We start from the raw sequence: 23,717 nt of genomic DNA on the forward strand, positions 1-23,717 counted from the left end.
TTTATATTAAAATAGTAAGGGAAAAAGCAAGTTCCAGAGCAGTTTATATGAGCCCCTTTGTAGTAAAACCATCTATGTGTGTGTGTTTGTATACACATTTAAGTTTGGGAAGGTCATCAGAACAACAATTGGCATTCAGGGAGCACGTGACTAAGGCTCAGGCACTGCTCAGTGCTTTAACATATATCAGTCAGCCACTTGATTCAAATTCGTTAATATGTTTTAAGTGCTTGGAACAATACCCACACTTTGTAAAGTACTTAATAAACACTAGTTATTAATTCTCACATGCCGTCATTATCTCTGTTTTGGAGATAAGGACACTGACACCCTGAGAGCTCTCAGAGTTCGTCAGTGACAGAGCCAGAATTTAAGTCCAGGCAGTGGAATACCAGTCTGGCACCCAACAGTTAAAACTGGATGTTAATGGCAGGTAGGAGTATGAGGTCACTTTCACGTTGCAATTTATATACTTCTGGATATTTTCACATTTTTACAGGAAACGTTTTGCTTTCACAAATAGAAAAAAAGATATTTCCAGTTTGGAAAGAAAAAAAGTATATTTTTATATTTTAGCCATCTTATTTCATGTTACAGAATACCTATAATCAGATGGCAGATTCCAGGCATCTGACTATATGTACGCTTAGCTTTGCCCTCATGCTCAGGTGTCATGGACAAGGAGTGCCCATAATTCCATGTAGGAGATAAGATTTTGAGAACCTCACTTTGGGGAATATTTTTACGAGGAAATAATCATAGATAGAGGTAGGGTCCCAGGCTGAATTTAGATCACTTCATGGTGGTTAACCTCTGTAATTGAAATCCTAATTGCTTCTAAGAAGACTTTAGTCATAATATTTTGTTTTTTTGGGGGAAGTTTGGAGTAAAAATGTCATTCTTCAGTCATCTGAAAAGCAGGCAGAAACCAGTTATTTGATCCACCGATCTGTAATCGTAAGACAGTAAGCAGTGATTTAACATTGGACTTGGACATGAGTGTTAGAGCTCCTAGACAACATGTAGTACAGAACTTGGCCCTGGCTGTCAGCGTCCTGAGAGCCAGCTTCTCTGCAGTGTAAAACAGAGTGCTAGAGCTGCCACCCCACTGCGGACTCTCCCGCTAGATGGGGAGCACCTGAAGGTCGAGTGACTGGTTCTAGTCCACGCTTTTCCACCAGACAGCCAAATGACTGTGGGCCGCACTTCTTATGTAAAATGAGGGAGACGGATGAGATAATACAGCTTTTGTTTTCGAGTTCTGTGATTCTAACAGTCTTGCGTGTTGGTGAACTAAATTTGCCACCTTAGACCATTAGTGAAATCCAGAAAAATGCTGAAAAGAATTGAACTCATAAACTGATTTATGGGAGGCTTTGCCAGTATACTCGCTTGAATTCCAGGATATCCTTGATGACAACAAACTATACAGTCTACTTTTTATTCCATCTTGGCGTTTTCCCCCTTGCCTATATTTGTTTTCCAAATAAACCAGAATTGTGTTCTAAGGATCACAAGTCAATAAAACGGTATGACCCTGTTTGATACTTAGCTCAATCACCTGTTCAGGTATTAATTATAAAGGTCAGTAGCACTGAAAACGTTTTTTTTTTTTTTTCTGCCTTAAAGATTTAACTGTCTTAAATGAGGTGGAGTACCTTCTGGATTTTCTCATGGTTGCAGAAGACAAGTAATCTGTGTGTTTAACACAATATCTGAATCTTATGAGTCACATGGTATGTCTGCTTTTAGCTGGGAGCAGTTTTCTTTGGTCACTTGTGATGGTCAAAAAGCCTCTTGGGAGAGTTTAAATGACTCAAACTAACTAAAAGTAACTCAGAGCTACTTGCATCTTAAAATTGTAAGCTTGGTGATACCATGTTTTATTTTTAGTCTAATCCAATTTTTGCCCTCAAAAAGCATTGCTGCTTCTGCCTCTCACGATGTTAGTCTGATCTCTTTCAGTGAGTGGTTGTCGTTTCAAAAGGAACAGCAAACAAGATAATGCAGTAATAATTTTAAAACTAAAATTAGGGAATATAAAAGGAGAAGGTACAATGGAGGGATCCACGTCTCTCTCGAACCTCTTCAGTGACGTAGAAGCTTTGAGTATTTTTGAGTGAATGGGAAAATTAGACTCTGAGTTTATGTTTTTAATCAAAGTCATTTTGGGGAAATTTGTATTTCACATCCTCACTTAAACTGAAGCCTATTTTCCAGTTTTGTTTGGGTGTGAAGGTCAGTCTGTTTTTCTCTCTCTCTCTCTCCCATTCCCACTCCCATTCTCATTCCTATTAGACGCTTACTTTTAAGAAAGTGAAAGGCAGATGTCAAAGAAGAGCAGCTTCTTCCGGTTAGGCCCCTGAGTGATGTGTGTGGGGGCTGTTCCCCAAAACCTGCTCCTCCTCTTTCCTTTACAGTACGTCACAGCACCTCTCACCACCTCTCACCACTTGATTGGTTTTCTCTGGTCACACCAGACCTTCACCTTGTAGCACAAAATAGGCACAAAATAGGCATTTTTGTTTGTACTGGTGCTTTGTTGTTGTTTTTTTAAGATTTTATTTGAGCGAGAGAGAGTGTGAGAGAGAGCACAAGAGCAGGGCAGAGGCAGAGGGAGAGCAGGGAGCCCGACGCGGGGCTCGATCCTAGGACCCGGGATCATGACCTGAGCCGAAGGCAGATGCTTAAGCTTCACCAACTGAACCACCCAGGCGTCCCTGTACTGGTGCTTTGAATTAGGCTGTATTTCCTTTAAAGAAGGAGTAAAGGGGAGTGGGGATCTTTGAAGCTAGAGCACTCATTTTGTTTCTTACGATTTTAGAGTAGTTCCCTTACCTTAAATAAGACTTGAAGTTAACTTAGTTAAGATTTGTGCTGCCCTGTTTTTTGATTTTGAGATGGACCTTTGGAGTCCCCAGTAGACAAGCTAAGAGAGTGACAAACAGTTTGAGGCCTTGTCAACATGCACAAGTATAGGGGCGCCTGGGTGGCACAGCGGTTAAGCGTCTGCCTTCGGCTCAGGGCGTGATCCCGGCGTTCTGGGATCGAGCCCCACATCGGCTCCTCCGCTATGAGCCTGCTTCTTCCTCTCCCACTCCCCCTGCTTGTGTTCCCTCTCTCGCTGGCTGTCTCTATCTCTGTCGAATAAATAAAATAAAATAAAAAAATCTTTAAAAAAAAAAAGACATGCACAAGTATAAGCCACTAAAAAATCTGTTTTCCTAAAAAGAAGTGTAAGATATGACTGGAAAACTTTTCGGAATTCTCATTAGTCTTGTGGTTTGTGTTTAATTTTATTCCATGACTCAGTCTCTTTTTGCCGTTCTTCATTATCTTCCACTAAACCGGAGCTAAGTATTTGGTTCATAGGAAAAAACTCCCAAGTACAGTGGTACGTGGAAAACCGCCTTTGTGAGCTGAAAAGTTCAGTTTGATTCCCTTTTACTGCTCCCAAGTCTGCCCTCACACAATTACTCTGAAGTACTTTTTTTTTTTTTTAAGATTTTATTTTATTTATTTGACAGAGAGAGACAGCGAGAGAGGAAACACAAGCAGGGGGAGTGGGAGAGGGAGAAGCAGGCTTCCCACCGAGCAGGGACCCCCTTGCGGGGCTCGATCTCAGGACCCTGGGATCATGGCCTGAGCCGAAGGCAGATGCTTAACAGCTGAGCCACCCAGGCGCCCCTGAAGTACTTTTTTTTTTTTTTTTGTATTATAAAAATCATTGTTTTCCCATTATGGAAAAGTTGGAATATTTAAGAAATGATAAAAGGACAAAATTTAAACTATCCACAATTTTATGCCATTATTTACCCCCTTTTCCCCCTATCATTGAGTTCATATTTTACCTGTAGATAGAGCTTTGTATCCTTTTTACTTAATATTATTTCTCATGTTAAATTTTTTTGGGGAAATTTTCTTCAGTATTTCTGTGGTATTTCATGCTATCATCATTCCATCAATCATTTCATCTAATTTTAAACATTTGTTTTGTTTGCTGTTTTAAATAATGCTTTGATTTAAAAACAACTATAAATCTTTGCTGCAATTTTTATTATTTTTGTATGATAGATTCCTAAAGGTAAAATTATTATGTCAAAAAACCCTACAAAACCTTAAGGTTCTTAACACAAATTGTTATACTCCCTACCAAACAGGATTATATTCCTATTAATTAATGTAAGCACAGGGAATGATATCATCAAGGTGGTGGCCTAGATTGTTTCCACCTTCAGCCTCCCTCGTAAGAAGACCAAGTAGCAACTACCTATAGACAACACCACTGTAATAATCCCAGCACCCAGGTGTGAAGCTGAAGCAACCCCCTGTATCACAGAGACTGAGAAGGACCACGTACTCTGACCTCATTGCCGTCCTCCCTCTGGGCCAGCACAGTGCTGTACTGAGGAGGCCCCCATGGCCTATGGTTTCCAGTGGGAAAAAGAGCCTAAGGTGGACATCCAGCTCCTCCGGCATTGTGGGATACATCCAGGGATGCCCACTTGGGTCTTACCTCACGGGGCTCACTGGGAAAATCTGCAAGGCTCCACTACTGGAGATCAGATAGAGAAGGAAGATGGGGTTTATACCACCCAGTGCTCAGATCTTGGTGGACTATGTTCCTGCTTACAGTGGTGTCTGAGCAGAGACCCCAGCCAGCCGCTCTGCCTATCTGCAGTGCCAAATCAGTGGCCTTGTTCATTAGGGAGCTTGATTGACAGCTCTGCCTTATTTGGGTCCCCAGCCAACAAACCACACTGAATATGGAGCCTGTTCTGTGGCCCCACACGGACAGGGAAGCACATTCATAACTGTCCAATGCTGAGTATAGCCTCCATCCCCACCTGGCCAAAGAATCTGTGCAGCCACAGGGCTATCCTGTAGCCCCGCTTGGGCAGGGAGCCAAGCCAGCAGCCCTGGTAAGTATACTATTAAGTATAGCCTCTGACATTGCAAAACCAGGGAACCTGAACAGTGAGCCTGGACAGCTCTGGAGCCCACTCTATGGTCCTGCCCAGTTGCTGAGCCCACCCTACAGTCCTGCCCTGCAATAGAGCACAGCCTATGGCTCCGCCTGATTGTTGAACACAGCCTGCTGCCTCCCCCAGGCAGGGAGCCCAGCCAGTGACCTGTCCAAGTGGGAGCATAGCCTGCAGCCTCACCTGATGAGGAAGCCTGCACAGAAACCCTGTCCATTTGCAGAGCACAATCTCTAGCCCTTCTGACTGTAGAACATAGACAGAACTCCTCCCAACCAGAGAACTCAGCCAGCGATCTCCAGCAGTGGATGGAGCACAGCCAACAGCTTACCTGATTGTGAAGTGTAACCTGAGACCTTGCCCAACCTTGGGGGACAGCCTGTAGTCTGTTTGATTACAGAGCATAGCCAGCGGCCCTGTCTAACCACAAAGACCTGTCTGCAGCCTTCCTCAACATGGAGTCTGGCTAGCACCACCATCCAATCAGGAGGCACAGTCTGAGACCCCACCCAAGCAGGAGTGATTGCAGAGCCCAGGCTATAGCCCTGCCCAGTCAGGGAGTCCAACCAGTGGTACCACCATGCCAGGGAACACAGTCTGTGACGTCACTTGACCAGAGGTAATTGTAGAATCCAGCTAGTGGCCCCACCTGACTGCAAGCACAGCCAGCAGCTGCACCTCATCAGGGAGCCCTCCCATTGCCCTTGCTTGAATGTGGAACCCAGCCAGCAGACTCACCCAACCACAGAACCCGGTAGTTGCACCCACCCTAACTTCAGAGCATGGGTAGTGGCCTCACCCAACTAGAGACACTGATAGGAAGCCCTGCCTGCCCATAGATACTACCAGCTGATCTATCCAGTATTCCAAGCTGAGCTGACTGGTGAAGGTCTTTCCCTGCTGAACCTATAAAATCTGGGGGAAGAGACCAATTACCTAAATGGTAGATACCAACACAAGGAATCAAGGAACATGAAGAATCAGGTAAACTTGAGACTGCCAAAGGAAACTAATAAAACTCCAATAATTGACCCTAAAGAAATGGAGTCTGTGAACTATCTGACAAAGACTTTAATCCTCTTAAAGAAGTTCAGTGAATGAAAAGAACACACAGACACACAACTAAATAAAATTCAGAAAACAGTGCATGTACAAAATGAAAAATTCAACAAAAGTTTTTTGATGCAAACTATTAAAAAAAAAACCCAGAAATCCTAGAGCTGAAGTATATAATGAACTCAAGAATTCAATGGAGAGCTTCAACAACAGATTTGACAAAGTAGAAAAAAGAATTAGTGAATTGAAAGATAGGTTATTTGAAATTATCCAGTCAGAGGGGAAAAAAATGAAGAGTGAGGAAAATCTACAGACTTATAAGACACAATTAAGAGATGCAAATATGTATTATAAATATGTATATTGTTATGAACACCCAGAAGAGAAAGGGATAGACATTAAAGCAAGAATGGCAGGGGTGGCTGGTTGGCTCAGTCGGTTAAGTCTCCGACTCTTGGTTTCAGCTCAGGTCATGATCTCAGCGTTGTGAGATCAAGCCCCATGTTGCACTCCATGCTCAGCACAGAGTCTGGTTGTCCCTCTTCCTCTGCTCTTCCCCCTGCTCGCTGTCTCTCTCTTTCTCAAATAAATAAAATAAAATCTTAAAAGAAAAAAATGAAGCAGGAATGGCAGAAAACTGTCCAAACTTGGGGACAGAAATGGACATCCAGATTTAGGAGATGCAGTGAATCTCAAATAGGTTGAACTAAAAAAGGACTATACCAAGACACATTATAAATTGTTAGAAGTCAAATAAAAAAGATAATTTTGAAAGCAACAAAAGAAAAACAACTTGTTTATACAAGGGTGCCCTCATAAGACTATAAGTGATTTCTTAAAAGAAACTTTGCAGTCCAGGAGTGAATTAGATGATATATTCAAAATATTGAAAGAAAAAAACCTGTCAACCAAGAATGCTATATGCCCTAAGGCTGTCCTTTACAAATGAAGTAGAGATAAAGACTTTCCGAATCAACAGAAGCTTTGCTCCTAGACCTAACTTACAGGAAATGTTAAAGTTGTGTTCTTCAAGTAGAAATAAAAGGATGCTAATTAACATCATAAAACCATATGAATGTGTAAAACTCACTGGTCACGTTCTTTTTTTTTTTTTTTCTTTTTAAAGATTATTTATTTATTATTTAACAGAGCAGGGAGAGCTGCGGGCAGAGGGAGAGGGAGAAACAGGCTTCCCACTGAGCAGGGAGTCTGAGGCGGGACTCGGTCCTAGGACCTTGGGATCATGACCTGATCTGAAGGCAGATGCTTAACCAGCTGAGCCTCCCAGGTGCCTGCACTGGTCACATTCTTTTTTTTTTTTTTTTAAAGATTTTATTTATTTATTCGACAGAGATAGAGACAGCCAGCGAGGGAGGGAACACAAGCAGGGGGAGTGGGAGAGGAAGAAGCAGGCTCATAGCGGAAGAGCCTGATGTGGGGCTCGATCCCATAACGCCGGGATCACGCCCTGAGCTGAAGGCAGATGCTTAACCGCTGTGCCACCCAGGCACCCCTGGTCTGGTCACATTGTTAAATATTGTAATGGTGGCACATAATTCACAACATAATTCACAACTCTAGTTTAAAAATAAGCATCTTGAAAATAAGCATAACTACAATAACTTATTATTGAATACACAATATCAAAGAGATGTAAATTAAAACACCAATAACCTAAAATGTGAGGGGTAGAAAAGTCAAAATATAAAGTTTCTGTCAGCTATTGAAGTTAAGTTGTTATTAGCTTAAAATAGGATGTAAACTAATGATATACTATATGTTGGCTAATTCAGCATAATAAAAAAAATAGGATGAGATGTAAATTAAAATACCAATAACCTAAAATGTGAGGGGTAGAGAAGTCAAAGTATAAAGTTTCTGTCAGCTATTTAAGTTGTTATTAGCTTAAACTAGGATGTAAACTAGTGGTATACTACTATATCTTGGCTAATTGAACATAATAATAAAAAAATTGGATGTTATCAATATAAACCTCATGATAACCACAAAAACCTATAGTACAAACACAAAAGATTACCATAAAGTAGTCAAAGCAAACTGCCAAAAAAAAGAAAAAGTCATCATTCATAAAACAAGGTAGCAAAAGAGGAGGCAAAGAACAAAGGATATATAAAACAGAACACAACACAATGGCAATATTAAGTCCTTACCTGTCATTAATCACCTTAAACGTAAATGGATTAAATTCTCCAATCAAAAGACACAGAATGACCGAATGGATTAAAAAACAAGATCCAATGATGTGCTGTCTACAAGAGACTCATTTGAGCTTTAAGGAAACACATAGACCAAGAGTGAAGGATTGGAAAAAGTTATGTCAAGTGTATGGTAATCAAAAGAAAGCAGGAGTAGCTAAACTTAAATCAGATGAAATAGACTAAGCTAAAAATGGTAAGAAGAGACAGAGACGGTCATTATGTAATGATAAAGGGGTTAAGTAAGAATATATAACAACTGTAAATAATTATGCACCTGACATCAGAGCACCTAATCTATAACACAAATACTAATAGAACTAAAGGGAAATAAACAGCTATGCAATAATTCTTGGGGACTTTAATGCCCCCTCTCAATAATGGATAGATCATTCAGACAGAGAATCAATGAGCAAATAGCAGATACAAATAACACTAGACCATATGGACCTAACAGACAAAAACAAAACATGCCATCCAACAGGCCACAACACAAGTCTTAACAAATTCAAGAAGGCAGGAATTATATCAAGTATTTTTCTGACCACAATAGTGTGAAACTAGAAATCAATAATAGGAGGAAAGCTGGAAAATTCACAAATACATGAAAATTAAACAACACACTCCTGGACAACCAATGGGTCAAAGTAGAAATCAAAAGAAAAAAAAATTTAATATGAAACAAGTGAAAATGGAAACCCAACATACCAAAACTTATGGGATGCAGCAAAGACAGCTTAAGAGTTTATAGTAAATTTGTGGTGATAAATGCATGCATTAAGAAAAAAGAAAGATCTCAAATATCATAACTTTATTCCTCAAGGAACTACAAAAAGGAGAGTAAACTAAGCCCAAAGTTAGCTGAAGGAGGGAATTAATGAAGACCTGAGCAGAAATAAGTAGAGATGAGGAAAACAATAGAAAAGTTTAACAAAACTTTTGGTTGGTTTTTTGAAAAGGTAAACAAAAGTGAGAATCCTTTAGCTAGACTAACCAAGAAAAAAAGAGAGGATTCAAATAAAATTAGAAATGAAAGAGAAAATATTACAGCTGATCCTGTAGAAATGCAAAGGATCAAAAGAGACTACAGTGATGAATGAAACACCAACAAATTGGATAGCCTTAGAAGAAATAAATGAACTCCTGCAAACATGCGATCCACCAAGACCAAATCCTGAAGAAACAGAAAATCTGACCAGACCAATAATGAGTAAGGAGATTGAATCAGTAATCAAAAATCTCCCAGCAAAGGAAAGCTCAGGACAGAGGTTAATATATATAAGGAAACCATGTAACTCAATAGCAAGAAGAGTAAATAATTTGATTAAAAATGGACAAAGACTTGAATAAACATTTTTTTCCGAAGAAGATATTCAGATGGCCAACAGGTAAATTAAAAGGTGACTACTATCACTAATCACCAGAGAAATGCAAATGAAAACCACAGTGAGGTATTACTTCACACCTGTTAGAATAGGTATTATCAAGAGATAGCAAGTGTTGGTGAGGATGTGGAAAAATAGGAACTCTTATACAATGTTGTTGGAAATATAAATTGGTATGGAGGCTTCCCCCCAAATTAAAAATAGAACTACCCTATTTTCCAGTAATTCCATTTCTGGGTATCTGTCCAAATGAAATGAAATCATTGTCTCGAAGAGATAGCTGCACCCCTGTATTCATTGTAGCATTATTCATGATAGGCAAGACATGAAAGCAACCCAAGTGTCTACTGATGGATGAATGAATAAAAAAAATGTGGTATTTTGATACAATAGAATATCATAGCCATAAAAAAGGATAGCCTGCCATTTGTGACAACATGCCTGGACCTCGAGGGCATTATGCTAAGTGAAATAAATCAGACAGAAAAAGACAAATACTGTATGATCTCACTTGTATGAGGAATCTAAAAAAAAAATTGAATCCCTAGAAATAGCAGTTTGATTGGTGGTTGCCATGGACCTGGGGGTAAGGGCAGTTGGAGGAGGAATGGGTAGAGGTGGCCAAAGTGTAGAAAATTTCAATTATAAATTCTGGTGATGTAAATCAGAGAGGGAGACAAACCATGAGAGACTCTGGACTCCAGGAAACAAACAGAAGGGAGGAGGGTGGGGGAATGGGGTAACTGGGTGATGGGTATTAAGGAGGGCATGAGTGGTGATGAGCACTGGGTGTTATACACAACTAATGAATCTTTGAACACTACATCAAAACCGAATAATGTACTATATGTTGGCTAATTGAACATAATAAAAAAAATTCTGGCGATGTACTGTGCAGCGTGGTAACTATAGTTAAAAATACTTATTGTATATTTGAAAGTTGCTAAGAGAGTAAATCTTAAAAATTCTCACCACACACAAAAAGACTGTAACTATACAAAGTAATGGATAACTAACTTTATTGTGGTAATCATTTCATGATGTGTGTATATATTGTATGTATCAAATCATTACTTGTTATATCTTAACATCACACAATGTTATATGTCAGTTACATCTCAATAAAGCTGGGAAAAAACCACACACACAAACACAGATGGTGTATGAGAAAGTTATCTCATGATAGCCTGGACCAAGAGGGTTTCCCCCTAAATTATGGCTATTTTCACACAGAGAACATATGTATTATTTTAAAGTTTCCATGTCTTTGATTTACTTGGGAAAATTGAACATTTTCTAGATGTTAGCTATTTTTATTTACATATTGTCAATCAGTATTATTTATCTATTTATTAGGGTCCTTATTTTCCCTTTACAACTTTAATGTTTAAAAAGCTGCATTATAAGCTTTTCATACATTTTAAGAAATGAATTTGTTATTTTTAACATATGCTTTTATACTTTCGAAATATACTTTTAATATACATTGTTATTTTGCAGTTTTTCTCCAAAATGCTTTTAATCTTGTTTGATATCTGTATATGTAGCACTTTTTTATTGTGATTTCTTTTTAATACAGTTCTTGTCAATTCAAAGATCAGATAGTTACTCATCTATATTTTCTTCTAATTTTCTTGAAGTTTATTTTTTCTTTTTACTTTATTTCCCCTTTTCTTTCCTTTTTTTTTTCTTTAGTTTCTGTGTTCATCCTTTTGAACCATTTGAAATTTATTTTGTCCCTTGGAGTGGAATGAACATCTATCTGGCTTACTTAAATAGATAACCAGTTATTCCAGCACCATTAATTGAATATGCCACAATCTATGTTTAGATTTCCTCATAAAAAGGCTAACTTTTTTTTTTTATCAATGTATTCTTAGGTATTTTATGAATGTTGTTCTTCATTCCTTTCTCCTTGCTACTTTTGGAACAGGATTATTTTTCCATTTCTAAATGTAAATCTTTAAAACTCACATTTTAACTGAGTCTGGTGACATAACTCAGACAAAATCAGACTTGAACTTATTTTTCTTTCCTACCAACTTAGCTCTTCTTATAATTCCTATTCTTATTAATGATATCACCACTTACCCACTCATCCCAATCTGAAACCCAGAGGTAATTATGGATTTCAGTCTTTGCAGCTGAATATCTGATCCCCTCTTTTAATCTTTTCTGCTACTATCTTAAATTAGGCCCTGATTATTTTTATATTAAACGAAAGATTGTGATTTCAGATGCTTACCAGAAGCAGTCAAGTAATAAAATGTGTGAAGGATGCTGGGCAGAAGGGAGTAGAAAGTTGGTAGACTTGGGCAGGATGTCCTATATTGCAAGGGGGCTGCTGCTTCTCTGTTCCAGGCAGGAATGTGGGCTCATATTTGACCAAGCTGATTTTGTAAGAGTACCAGAAATCTGAATTCTTATGTGAAATCTTCTAATTTCTAAGTCACAGTACAAGCTAAACAAAATATGACTGCAGGCCACAAGTTTGTAACCCCGTGACTATTTATTATTGCCTTCCCTTAACCTGATTTACATTCCTTCAATCTAATCTACTCCCAGCCTTTTCTCCATCCTCCCTGTACTAGCGTACTCTATCTGAAGTGACAGTCAGATAGGATTTTAGGGGTGGTTATGTAACCGAACTAAGATGCGTTAGCTCCTTGGTGACTTACTGATAAAAACTGTATCAGGTGGAGTTGTCATACAGAGTCCACTTTATTTGCAGCAAATAAGGAGATCACGGGGAGTAACTTCCAAAACTGTGATTCCCCAAGCAAGAGTGAATGGGTTCCTTTTATTTAGGGTTAGGATGAATATTTAGAAAGGGGATCCTTGTCATCATGTGTAGAGGCAGGCATAGGGTCACACGTGTGCCTCAAGGAGACATGTCTATACATACATTGTATGTCACGTTAATGAGGCTTGTGCTCCTCATTAGCAAGAATTTTGCATGATAATGAGGTGTAGAGGTCACTGTCGGTCACTCCATGGTCCATCCATGCAGGTGTGAGTAGGTGGGTAAGCTCAAACTGCTGTGGGTGATCTGGACCCCTTCCCCATGGCAATTGTTTCAGCTTGAGGGATAATTTTGGTTTCCATCATGGGATGCTATGCCCACTGGGTCTTTTGCCTGAGCTGAGAGATAAGCTGGAAAGAAGAACTTAAGAAAAATGTGGGACACAAGGTAGGTAGGTACATGCAGGTGGGCAGTTAAAGGTCAGGTCTTAGGGTCTTGCTGGTGACAGGAGGATTAACTGCATTCAAAGCTGTACCATTCTTAGGAGAGTTCTTGATAAGTGCTGAGGAAATGTTATTTGTTGGCTGTTACTTTTCACTTCGTTAAAAGTCCTGAATGACTCCCATTATGCTTAGTATATTTTAACATGGCAGAAAGGTATTTTATCATGACTCCCACCTGTCCTTCACCTTCATCTTCTGCTATTTCTGTGCATCGGACTCCTCCCCACCCACCCCAAGATTTAGTTCAAGTATCTTCTAAAACCCTTGGAGAGCTAATTTCTCCCTTCTTTGCATCCCCATAAGATTGTGAACTCCCTAAGGCAGGAACTATATTTTATCCTTCTTAGTATTCTCAGGAATGTGTGCAGTGCTGGCACATAGTATAAATCTGCAATAAATGTTAGCTAGAAATAATACAACCAGTAAGAGTGAGTGCTGGAACCTGAGCCTTCACCAGACTGAATTTCTTACTCTTCTGATTGTACTGCCCAGAGGAAAGAAAGTGGCTGCTCTATTCTTAGGGACCCAGCGCATGCAGTATCCAATCTGAGGACCTATTGTAGCTTAGGGCATTATGGTTGTAACTAAATGCTTTTAGGAAAGTTTTTATACTCCAAGGCAGTACAGTAGCATTAAGGATACTTGTTCCTGTGATATGTAGTATGTGGAAACTAAGGTGAAATCTCCAGTTAAGTAGTGTGTTTTGCCAGTCAGGTAAAGCATTTCTGTTTTCCTACTTTAGAAGTTTGGTGGTAAATGATTGGAGACACCACATCTATTTATAGGTAGCTTGAGTGCCAGATTTGTTATCTCCTTTCCCCAGGCTTGATAAACGAAAGAATGTTGGACTTAACTATTGGTAGCGTCTCCATTAATGAATAGAGGAGTCTGGAGAAAACACGTGAACAGGAAATTCAAGGGCACCTAGTGTTGTTTTTATCAGTCCAGGAATTCTAGACTTGCAAATTGTATCCTGTTCTTTTTCTGACTAAAGAAAGGGCTTCAGTAAAAGACAAAGGACAGTGTTAAATGCATTAGAGGAATACATTTGCAATATAATAAGTGCCAGTCATCTAGATCCTTCTTTGTAATAATTTGGACACTTCTGTTCTTGGTTTTGTTTAATTTGAAAATTTTAAAGCCTATTTGTGTCTGGTTAGAAGGAAATTGTTTTTTCTTGTTTTTAAAGCTAATTTCAAAAGGATAGTATTTAATCCAAGACTAAGGGAAGGATTTGGGCTTTTTCTGCAATTATATCTCTCAAGTAGGATTTTTTTCTGAAGTTAACACTGAATGATTCTGTAGTTTTTAATCCAAAGGAAACTATTACATATGAAACATATAATTTCAACCAAATTAAATTTGAGTTCTGTTACTGTCATTTACTGAATGCCTACTGTGTGCTCAGCACTTTGCGAGGTGTAATACTTTCATTACAAAGACAATACAAAGATGAATAGGTTTTGCTCTGATTTGGTTTTTAAACACAGTATACATACTTGCAGGTATGTATATGTAAGTAAGAGTTGAAAGAATTAATCATGATTAGATGATATAGTGTCTGGAAATTTTTTTTTTTTTTTTAAGATTTTATTTATTTATGTGACAGAGAGACAGCCAGCAAGAGAGGGAACACAAGCAGGGGGAGTGGGAGAGGAAGAAGCAGGCTCCCAGTGGAGGAGCCCGATGTGGGGCTCGATCCCGGAACGCCAGGATCACGCCCTGAGCCGAAGGCAGACGCTTAATGACTGCACTACCCAGGCGCCCCATGGAAATTGTTTTTCTTTATTCAACATCCCCCTTTGGATTTTGGAGTTAAACTCATTACATCTTCTTATGATGAGAGAAACCTGATCTTATGTTTATCCCTCTTTTATAAAGACGTCTTACATTTTTATCTAAACAACTTACATTTGGTTCTTACATTTTTATCTAAACCAATTTTATATTTCTCTGTACTGTTGATGCACACAATTACTGATGTTTAGAATTATTTTGAATTCCCTAGCAATTTTTTTATGTTTCACAGAAATGTTCCCCAAAGTTTTACTCAGTAGTAATTCTGCCCATATCTAGCCCCTCAATTTTGCTTCATTCTGGCCCAGTGAGCAGGAGAGCTTAATGCTGGCCATCTCCAGCTACTTTAAAGTACCTTGGGCAAGATAGTGATCTGTCTTTTATTTATTTATTTTTAAGAATCTCCCTTAGTCTGATGCCATTAAACATTTAAATTGAATAACGGTTCTCTTTGTTTTGATGCTGTCCTCACCAAGCAATCTTCGGATCCTAATTAAGGCTTTACATCTATCTAGCTTGCCTAGCCTGCAAGGTTTGAATACATTTGCCAGAAGATGCAAGTCTTTGTTCCTTGTTGCTCAATTTCTTATTGTGTAAATCAGTAAATTGCTATTATGTCATGCATATCAGTCCCTTGTGAACTCTGTTAGGCTAAAGTAGCTTCCAGAATTTGATTGCTCTGGGTCTCTGGAAGCTGAAGGCCAGAGCTTGCTCTCTGAGGTCCGTTGGCAGCCAGTCAGCTGCCTTCCAAGGCCAGACCCTGAGTTCATCACACATCTTTCTTTCTGGCTTCTACAAACATTACTTAGGTGTTATTTCTTTGCGCTTTTATTAGGAGGCACCACAGAAGATTTTGGTTGGTTGTTTTTCACCATTCACTTTTTGAAAGGAACATATAGGCCTTGGACAGCCGTAGTTGGGTCTTGGCCTTTTTTCCTCCTAGGAACTGGCAAACCAATTTGAAAATTCCTTATCAGGTCCAGATCTTCTGGACAAATGAGAGAACATTATGAAATCGCTGGATATTGCTCTGTGTTGGAGTTTCCAAATTTTTCCCCTCCTCCAAAGGTTGAAAAAAAAGTTACAGGCACTTCTTTACTTGTGTTGGATGAGAATTATCCATGAACTTAAATTTCATATGCCTAAAGGAAGCTCCTTAGAATACTACCTGCAAATTTTATTTCTCTCCCCCTTTTGAGGATTTAGGGTGCATATTAGCATATTAAAGATGCTGAGAAGTCTTGAAAATAGATACTTGTTTAATTTGGTTTAATATGGATTTCCTAAATTTATTTGAATTCCTCAACTTCTAGTCCATCTTCTTCGGCCTTCCCTCTGTCGTCAAATCCCAATTAAGTGGGATTTAGGATGTCTGCTGTATACCCTGCCTATTCCACTTTTTCTTCTTTGACTTTTCTACATCTGATCCTGAAACACAGAACGTGAATCCAGTGATTCTGAGGTTTCTAAAGATGGTGTGGCAGCATTGCCTTAGATGGTATTCTAAGAAGAGCAACTCAGTACTCAAAAATCATTTGCCTGTGATAATTCTTGAGTTCCATTTGTTTTTATTTTTTATTGTTTTTTAAAAATAATATTATGTTAAAGCATTTATAGCACATTAAAAAATTAAATAGGTGCCTCAAATAATGTCTTACATTTGTATAAGCCATTGTGGCTTTGCTGAGTATCATCTTAGATGGCCTTAGACTATGCCTGTGAACCAGGCAGAGCAAATATTATAAAACCCCTTTTGAGTTCAGAGTATTCCAGTCACTCAAATAAGACCTCACAATCATTAGCAGCAGGGCGTGGATTAGATCTCGAAATTTTTGACTCCTAGATTCAGTAATTTCTTTTCTTATAGTTGCATATTAGCCAACCTTTATAGAGTACTTCATTTTTTGCCAGTTCTTCCAACTCTTCCTCCACCCCCCATTCGACAGGTTGACTCATTCATTAAGGACCACTATGTCAGATACAGTGCTATTGTAGTGAATACTCAAAAATGAATGGGGAAAAATTCTTGCCCAGAGGTGCTCCTAGTTTAGTGGGAGAGACAAATGAGTGCTAAATACCAGTATCTGAGATATATTGGTACAGGTGCTAAGTAACACACATGAAGAAATACCAAATGTTAGGCCTCTTCCTGTAGGGAATGTTAGAGAAGTCGTCACAGTAAGACTTGAGCTAAACTGGGTCTTAAAAGTCAGAAGTGATTGGGGATAGGTCAGGCAAGGGTTTGGAGGCAGGAAAGAGCTGAGTATATTGGGAGAAGAGGGGGTGGGAGGGCAGTGGAGAAGGCTAGACAGTCAAGTTGGAGACAGCACCTGGAGTTGGATCCTGCCTCCACAGCACACCAGCCTTGTGACTTTTCTAAGCTTCAGTTCCTTACTTCGCAGGGTTGTTGTGAGGAGGAAATGCACTCGTGCATAGGAAGGGCCACTCTCTTAAATCCTCTGGGGAAAAAAGGGAGAAATCAGTGAAGAAAATATCATAGGATTCCTAATAGGCACAACCGTTCAGTGTCTGTGAGTTGCCTTTGTTTATCGTGCTAAGCTAATTTGATATGCTATAGGCAGTGAGGAGACGTGAATGATTTTAAATAAGTGACATGATCAACTTCTAGTTCTAAAAACCTTTAGAGTAGTCAGCAGAGGAACAAGCTTGTGAGGCTAAAATAATAGATTTGTATTTAGACATAATGACTTTGAGGCTTATACAGTACATTGAGGTATAAAGCCAGTAAGAGGGCAGTGGAACTGGGAATTTGCCAGAGTTAAATTGTATACTTTCAACCTTGATGTTGAAGAACAAGAAAGTTCTTTTGGTTCATTCCATTATCCCTGGAGTTTACTGCAGTTCAGGTCCATACGCAGGGGTCTCTCTCTTCACGTAATTAGGGAGAGGTGGGTGTTGGGGAGCGGGTGTCAAGTTTGGGGAATGCTTTCTGGCTAATGGTGTAACGTTGGATGCTCGCTGTTGGCAATCTAGATCTGCTCTACGTCTGTTATGATGTCTGTCCAGTCAAGCAAAAACCTCTTTACCGCATGAAACCATTCCAGTGCTTTTTGGTGCTGATGTAGACTGTAGGGGACAAGTCTCTTAGGGTCAGTGTCACTAGTAGCAGCCACCACAGTTCAGTCTGTCCCCCCAACCCTTCCACAAAGCAGCCATTTTGCTGCATTCCTTGTCTTACTGTCCAAATTATCTTCTTCACACCAGTACTTCATTTGGCTGGCCCAGTGGTTTTTCAGAGATGACACTTGAATGGCTTTAAGTAGACACACATTGCCCAGTGAAGGTCCCAAAACATCCCTACTGTCACCTGGCTTGATTCATTTGTACTTTCTGCCTGATACCTACGGGCATTTGAGTGTCACTTGAAAATGAAGTGGACTTCACAGTCTGGAGAAGTACACCGGACCTTGTTACAGCACTTTCTGAAAGGACAAAGAATTCAGAATGAAATAGGGCCACAGGAGCTTCATCCAAAGGGGCTTGTTTTTAAAAGTGGTTTACCCGTAAAGCCTGTATGTGTAAGAATTGCTTCAGACTGATGTTTGTGTGCGGATTTGATACACTGCTTTGTGTTTCCTAGAATTTACGTGGCAGAAGCTACTTGCTACTATTTAACTGGACTGCATTAACTCTAGGAGACTTAACGTTTAGTGCAGGCATATATATTAACAAAATCTTGTGGATTTTGTTTAGTGATCAATAAAACAAGAGCAAAATAGATCGAACCTCTTGTTTTGAATGCTTGTTGACTACAACCTTTTGTATAAAATGTGTCCATGTTGTGTGTGGACTGGTGCTTCTTGACTCTGGTGGTGCCAACACAAAAATAATTTCTACTGCTTCCTCTTTCTTTACTAGCATTGTGTTATTTATAATGTGAAAGACTTGGATGTCGTAACTGTTAGCATAGAATTTTGCTTAGCAGAAATTAAACCATCTCCAGAGTTTATTATGAAGGATAGAAAGTGTTTTTCTACTGAACAATTTGTATTTATATGTTGTTTCAGTTTCGGTTACTATGGCAATGACGGCAGGGACTACAAACACCTTTCCTATGAGCAACCATACCCGGGAAAGAGTGACTGTGGCCAAGCTCACGTTGGAGAATTTTTACAGCAACCTAATTTTACAGCATGAAGAGAGAGAAACCAGGTACAGTAAAGGCTGGTCAGAATTTTCTGTTTGGTTTAATAAGCCATTAGGTTGCAAGTGGGGTGTAAACGTGTTGTCCATTAATAATATAAATATCGTGGATCCCTGTATGCTGTTTTTAGGTTTCCTGAACTGACAGTATCTCGAGTTATTTTTGCAGAGTGGTTTCTTGTCCTGTGTACCCATATACTTAAATCACATGTCAATGAGTATCTTCAATAAAACATTTCTAACCACAAAATTATGATATATCTTTATACTTTATGAATAATTAATATTATTAATTATCCAAAAACATATGTAGAGTGTAAGTGGAGGTGGAAGAATAAAAACATGAATGACATGTTATTTTGTCTTTAGAAAACTCTAGTAAGGGAGACAAGGCCCATAAATATTACATGAAAGAGTGAAAAGCATCCCTAAGAGAAGGGCAAAGAAGGGAGAGATTGCTTTTGACTAAAGTAACTGGGAGGGTGTCATAAATGGTGGTGGCATTTATCATGGCTCTCAAGGAAGAGTATTAATTATACATGCATTAATGGGAGAAGAAGGAGATAAAAGAGCAGGAGACAGAAGAAATCGCCTTTGGTGCTGGGTCAAGCAAGAGCCAGTTCAGCTTGAGCTGGATTTCAGCATTTCCAGGGAGCCTTAGATGTTTTGTTAATGTAGCTCTTCTCATGGGAGTTGAAAGGCTTGAAGATTTTTGAACAGAATCAGTGATCACGGGTGTTTCTCTAGAAAAGTACTTTAGATATGATGTACAGAATGGATTGTGGGTGGAGATAAGAAACAGGAAAGGCTAGTGATGTAGTCCAGGCACATAGAAAGGAGGCTTGAATTAGGATCGTGACAACAGCAGTAGAATAGAACTTAGGAGCAAGAAAGATTGACAAAAGTGGCGCCTAGTTAGGTATGAAATGTTGGACAGTTCTAACTACAGATCAGCCAAGCTGAGCAGAGAATTGAACTAGAAAATAAAACTTAAGTAATTATTCAGAAGTCAACCTAGAGACACAGAGTCGGCCAATATGAAGGAGAGTTAAGAAATATGGAAAATAGCGAGGAGAGCTAACATCTTTAACCAAAGTTCCTAAAGGAAGAGAGGAAAGAGGCTGGAGTGGAAGCAGATTAAACTAAATTCACCATCAGCAAAACTTCCAGAAGATTCAATTTAGGCTAAAGGAAAGCAATCACAAACAGATCTAAATGTAAATATGTGGATAAATTTCAACACAAATGGCATAAAAACAACAATAATGATAATGTCTTGTACATTTTTTAAAGTAGAATTAAAATATTTTCCAGCAGTGGACTATCAGTCAGGAGGGAAGCAAGTATAATTAAAGTGTTCCTAGCAATCTTTGTATCTCCGTGATAGAGGTACAACCTACAGAGGGGTAAGGATTGATTCATTTCGGACTAATAGAGTTTATAACTTCCAAACTAGTAGAAGGGAAACAATGGAATGAGGAAAAATCCTGGTTCAAAATAAGGCAAGGGAAAAAGAAAAACTAAAACACCAAAAAGTCGACACAAATAGAAACTACACAATCAGTTAGAAATGAATCCAAACATATGAGTAATTTTACTAATTGTAAATACAATGAAAGTCTCTGGAAATCATCCAATCACCAAGGGAGAGTGAACAAAGTAGAAGAGAATCAGGGAAAGAAAGACTGCTTTTTCAGGAGGCAGACACTGAAGTTATGCATCAGAATTTTGAAGGCTCGTTGTCTTTTCTTGATGAAGTCTTTCAGTAATTCAATTTTACCCTCCATTTCCAAACAAAGGAAAGTAAGAATGAAAGTATCTGCTGTTATTTCAAGACGAAAAAAAAAAAGGGCAGTCTTGGCTTGGTGCTGTGGAAGTGATATTAAATAGCTCATATTTTCTAAAAGCTTATACTTTAGGACTACATGTGATGAATTTTTAAGGCTTAACTAATTGTATAAATACATAAGCCAAATAAAGCACCAATCAGAACAAAATGTCAGGGCATTCAGGAGGAACAGTATTTTTTTTTTCAGGTACAAGAGAAGCCACGGGTCTTCCCATTTAGATAAGGTGGAAACGGATGAAGGTTACTGCCTCTCTCTCCAGAGTAAGGGATGATTTCATGAAGTTAGTCTTGGCAAGCAGTGAAGAAGGGAGGCAGTAGAGATTTGACGGAAGAATGAAGTTGCTTGTACACCGATGGGCCCTCGCAGATTAGGGGTTCTCCTCCACTGTGGATTCCGTCTGCAGAGGAGAAAACTCAGAATCATTCAACAAGCAGCTCTGCAGGGCGCAGAGCGGCATGACGGCAAGCACAGAGCTCACTCCGTTTTAAGGGTTGGGCTTCGGAAAATAGTGTGTAAATAACAGATAAAAATCAGCGTGGTAAGCACCAAGGTGTCTCTCACAAATGTTGAGGAAGTCGGCAGAGAACATGTCATTAGGTGTCATTGCCGTTGGGGTGCTGATTTATGAACAGCCTTTAGATATTTTTGTTGTGAATTTTCCATAAGAATAATGGGTTAGGAAAGAGCTTACCTTTAGACATATTATCATAAGTGACAAATGCTTAAGAAATGTATATGGTGATTTCAATCCTCAACCCTTCTATTCCCGTGGGGTTAAATCCTGGAAAGTTTGTTTTATTCTACCATACTCCAGAACTAATTAGGAAGAGCTCTCTCAGGTTTATCTTTAGGAAAAACCAATATGATAGAAATAAAATGATGACTATTCAGTTGGAAATGAGTTCAAAATTTGTATCACAGCCATCTCTGTAGTTACCAGTTACTTTATCCACCCACCCCTCTCTCCTCCCCATCCCCCCACAGTGCTTAGCTTAACTAACTTCGGTGGTATCATTTAAAAATGATGAATAACTGGACTTGGCTATACCTAGAAAAGCAAATGTTCTGGTGGTTAATGTTTTGTTTTGTTTTGTTTTATGTACAGTTTTCAAAGAATTAGAATAAAATACACTCAATTGCATTGAAATTTTTTTTTTGACTGATTAGGAAATCAAGCTTAGACTTTAAATGAAGGACTTCCACAAGCTCATTTAGCTAATAAGGATTAGAATCAGGATTCAAACAGGGATCTCCACCTTAAATATTTATACTTTCAGTCACTATAGTTACTTTTATATACTTCTAATGTAAACACTGATAAATGTTAATGATTTTGGTTGTTTGAATATTAGACAACAGATTTTCCGTATTAGAACATTAGTCACCTTTGTAATCATTGATTTAAGCAGCATTAGAAGCACATTTTTCATTTGGCCAATATGATAAAGTGAAATCTGGGTTGGGTTTATATTTTGAGAAAGAAAACTACCAACTTAAAGGATTTTTTTTTTTAGCATAACAAACTGAAGTGGTAAACTCAAATAAATAAGTGAACATTTCTTAAATGGGAATAGTTAGGAATGTATTTAAAATTTAAATTATTTTTTCTTTGAAAAGGCAGAAGAAATTAGAAGTGGCCATGGAAGAGGAAGGATTAGCAGATGAAGAGGTAATGTTAGCTGTAATTACTGTGACTGTATTAATGATACTATGTACTTGAAAGTTACTGAGAGTGGATCTTAAATGTCTCACTATAAAAAAAAATTACTTATATGAGGCGATGAATGTTAACCAGCCTTATTGTCGTAATCATTTCATGATATGTATGTGCATCAAAACATCACACTGTAGACCTTAAACTTGCAGTGTTGTATGTATGTCAGTTATATCCCAAGAAAGTTAGTGGGGTTGTGGGGGGGGGGGGGCTAATTTCTGTATAATGGCAACCCCAGTGACTTTTTCATTTATTGATATCAGATGATTTTATAACTTAGGTAATGTGGATTTCATCATTTGGATATGGGCTTCTTACTTTGTTCCTATGATGGAGATCTTTAAAAGGAGGCAGCTTTTTATTGTTTTAATTCCAAGAACATAGATTTAGTGAACAGGGTCTACAGTAGCCTAAGTGCATGGAAGAAGGAAAGTGCGCTCCAAGAAGAATCAGTGAATCACCAAATCTTCTCACATTTTTTCCTGAATATTTCTTAAAACCATCCAGTTCTCTAGTCCAGTGCCTCTCCCCTCCTTTAAACTACTGTGTGTTTCACTTGAAGAAAAACTACCCCCAGCTGGGCTCACTTCCTGTAGTCTGGGCCCCACTCCCACCCCCAGGTTTTCTGTCCACTTCACCCACAGTTCTCTGTCTACAAACGGGTTTGATCACGTCACTCTTCACTGGCTCCCGAGTACTCTTGGATGAGGGTAGACTTTAACATTAATGCGTAAGAGCCTTCACAGTTTGGCCTCTGCGTTCTCTCTTTAGCCTCATCTCTTGTTCCCCATCCCCACGCCAACCACCACTACTGAGTAACTTCCACGCTCTTGCCTATGGACCTTTCACAGGCTATTTCTGCCGCTTAGAACTTCCTTACTCTCGCCCAATTCCCTTTATTCTTCAGGAAGCTCTGGGCCTCACTTCAGGTCTCAGTTCCACTGGGAAATCTTCCCTAATCTCTTGAGGTACTCTTCCTACTTTCTGCGTGAACACTGTTCCCGTCCCTGTGGCGGCCCTACATACCCTTTCCTCACAGTAGAAACTCCATAATGTCTTATTCAGCTTTGTACCTCCAGGGATGGCAGAGGTCTATAGATATAATAAGTATTTGGTGAATAAAGGAACAATGACCTTTCCCTCAAGGAGTTTACCAGTTAGGAGGAGAGATGATGTATGTGTGTGTAAAAATATGTATACACGATAGAATGTGGCAAACTTTGAAAATACAGGGATTTTCTATATAGGGAATCAGAAAAGGTTTCATGGAAGAGGTAACAACTGATTTCATCTTAGAAAAATAGGTA

At 38.9% G+C, this 23,717-nt stretch overlaps 1 protein-coding gene across 2 annotated transcripts in view; it reads left to right on the top strand.

Annotated features, from left to right (window-relative positions):
* STK38L (serine/threonine kinase 38 like) overlaps positions 1-23,717 on the top strand; it is an 81,529-nt gene that overhangs the window by 35,021 nt on the left and 22,791 nt on the right. For both annotated transcript variants that reach the window (XM_045811773.2, XM_087855712.1), the window contains 2 exons: positions 18,711-18,855; positions 22,314-22,365. In XM_045811773.2, the coding sequence (XP_045667729.1) occupies positions 18,722-18,855; positions 22,314-22,365 (186 nt within the window). In that variant the 5' untranslated portion in view covers positions 18,711-18,721. The remainder of the gene's footprint in view (positions 1-18,710; positions 18,856-22,313; positions 22,366-23,717) is intronic.

Source organism: Ursus americanus, chromosome 25 (assembly GCF_024610735.1).
Source record: "Ursus americanus isolate L20-20 chromosome 25, mUrsAme1.1.p, whole genome shotgun sequence".
Lineage (NCBI taxonomy): Eukaryota > Metazoa > Chordata > Mammalia > Carnivora > Ursidae > Ursus > Ursus americanus.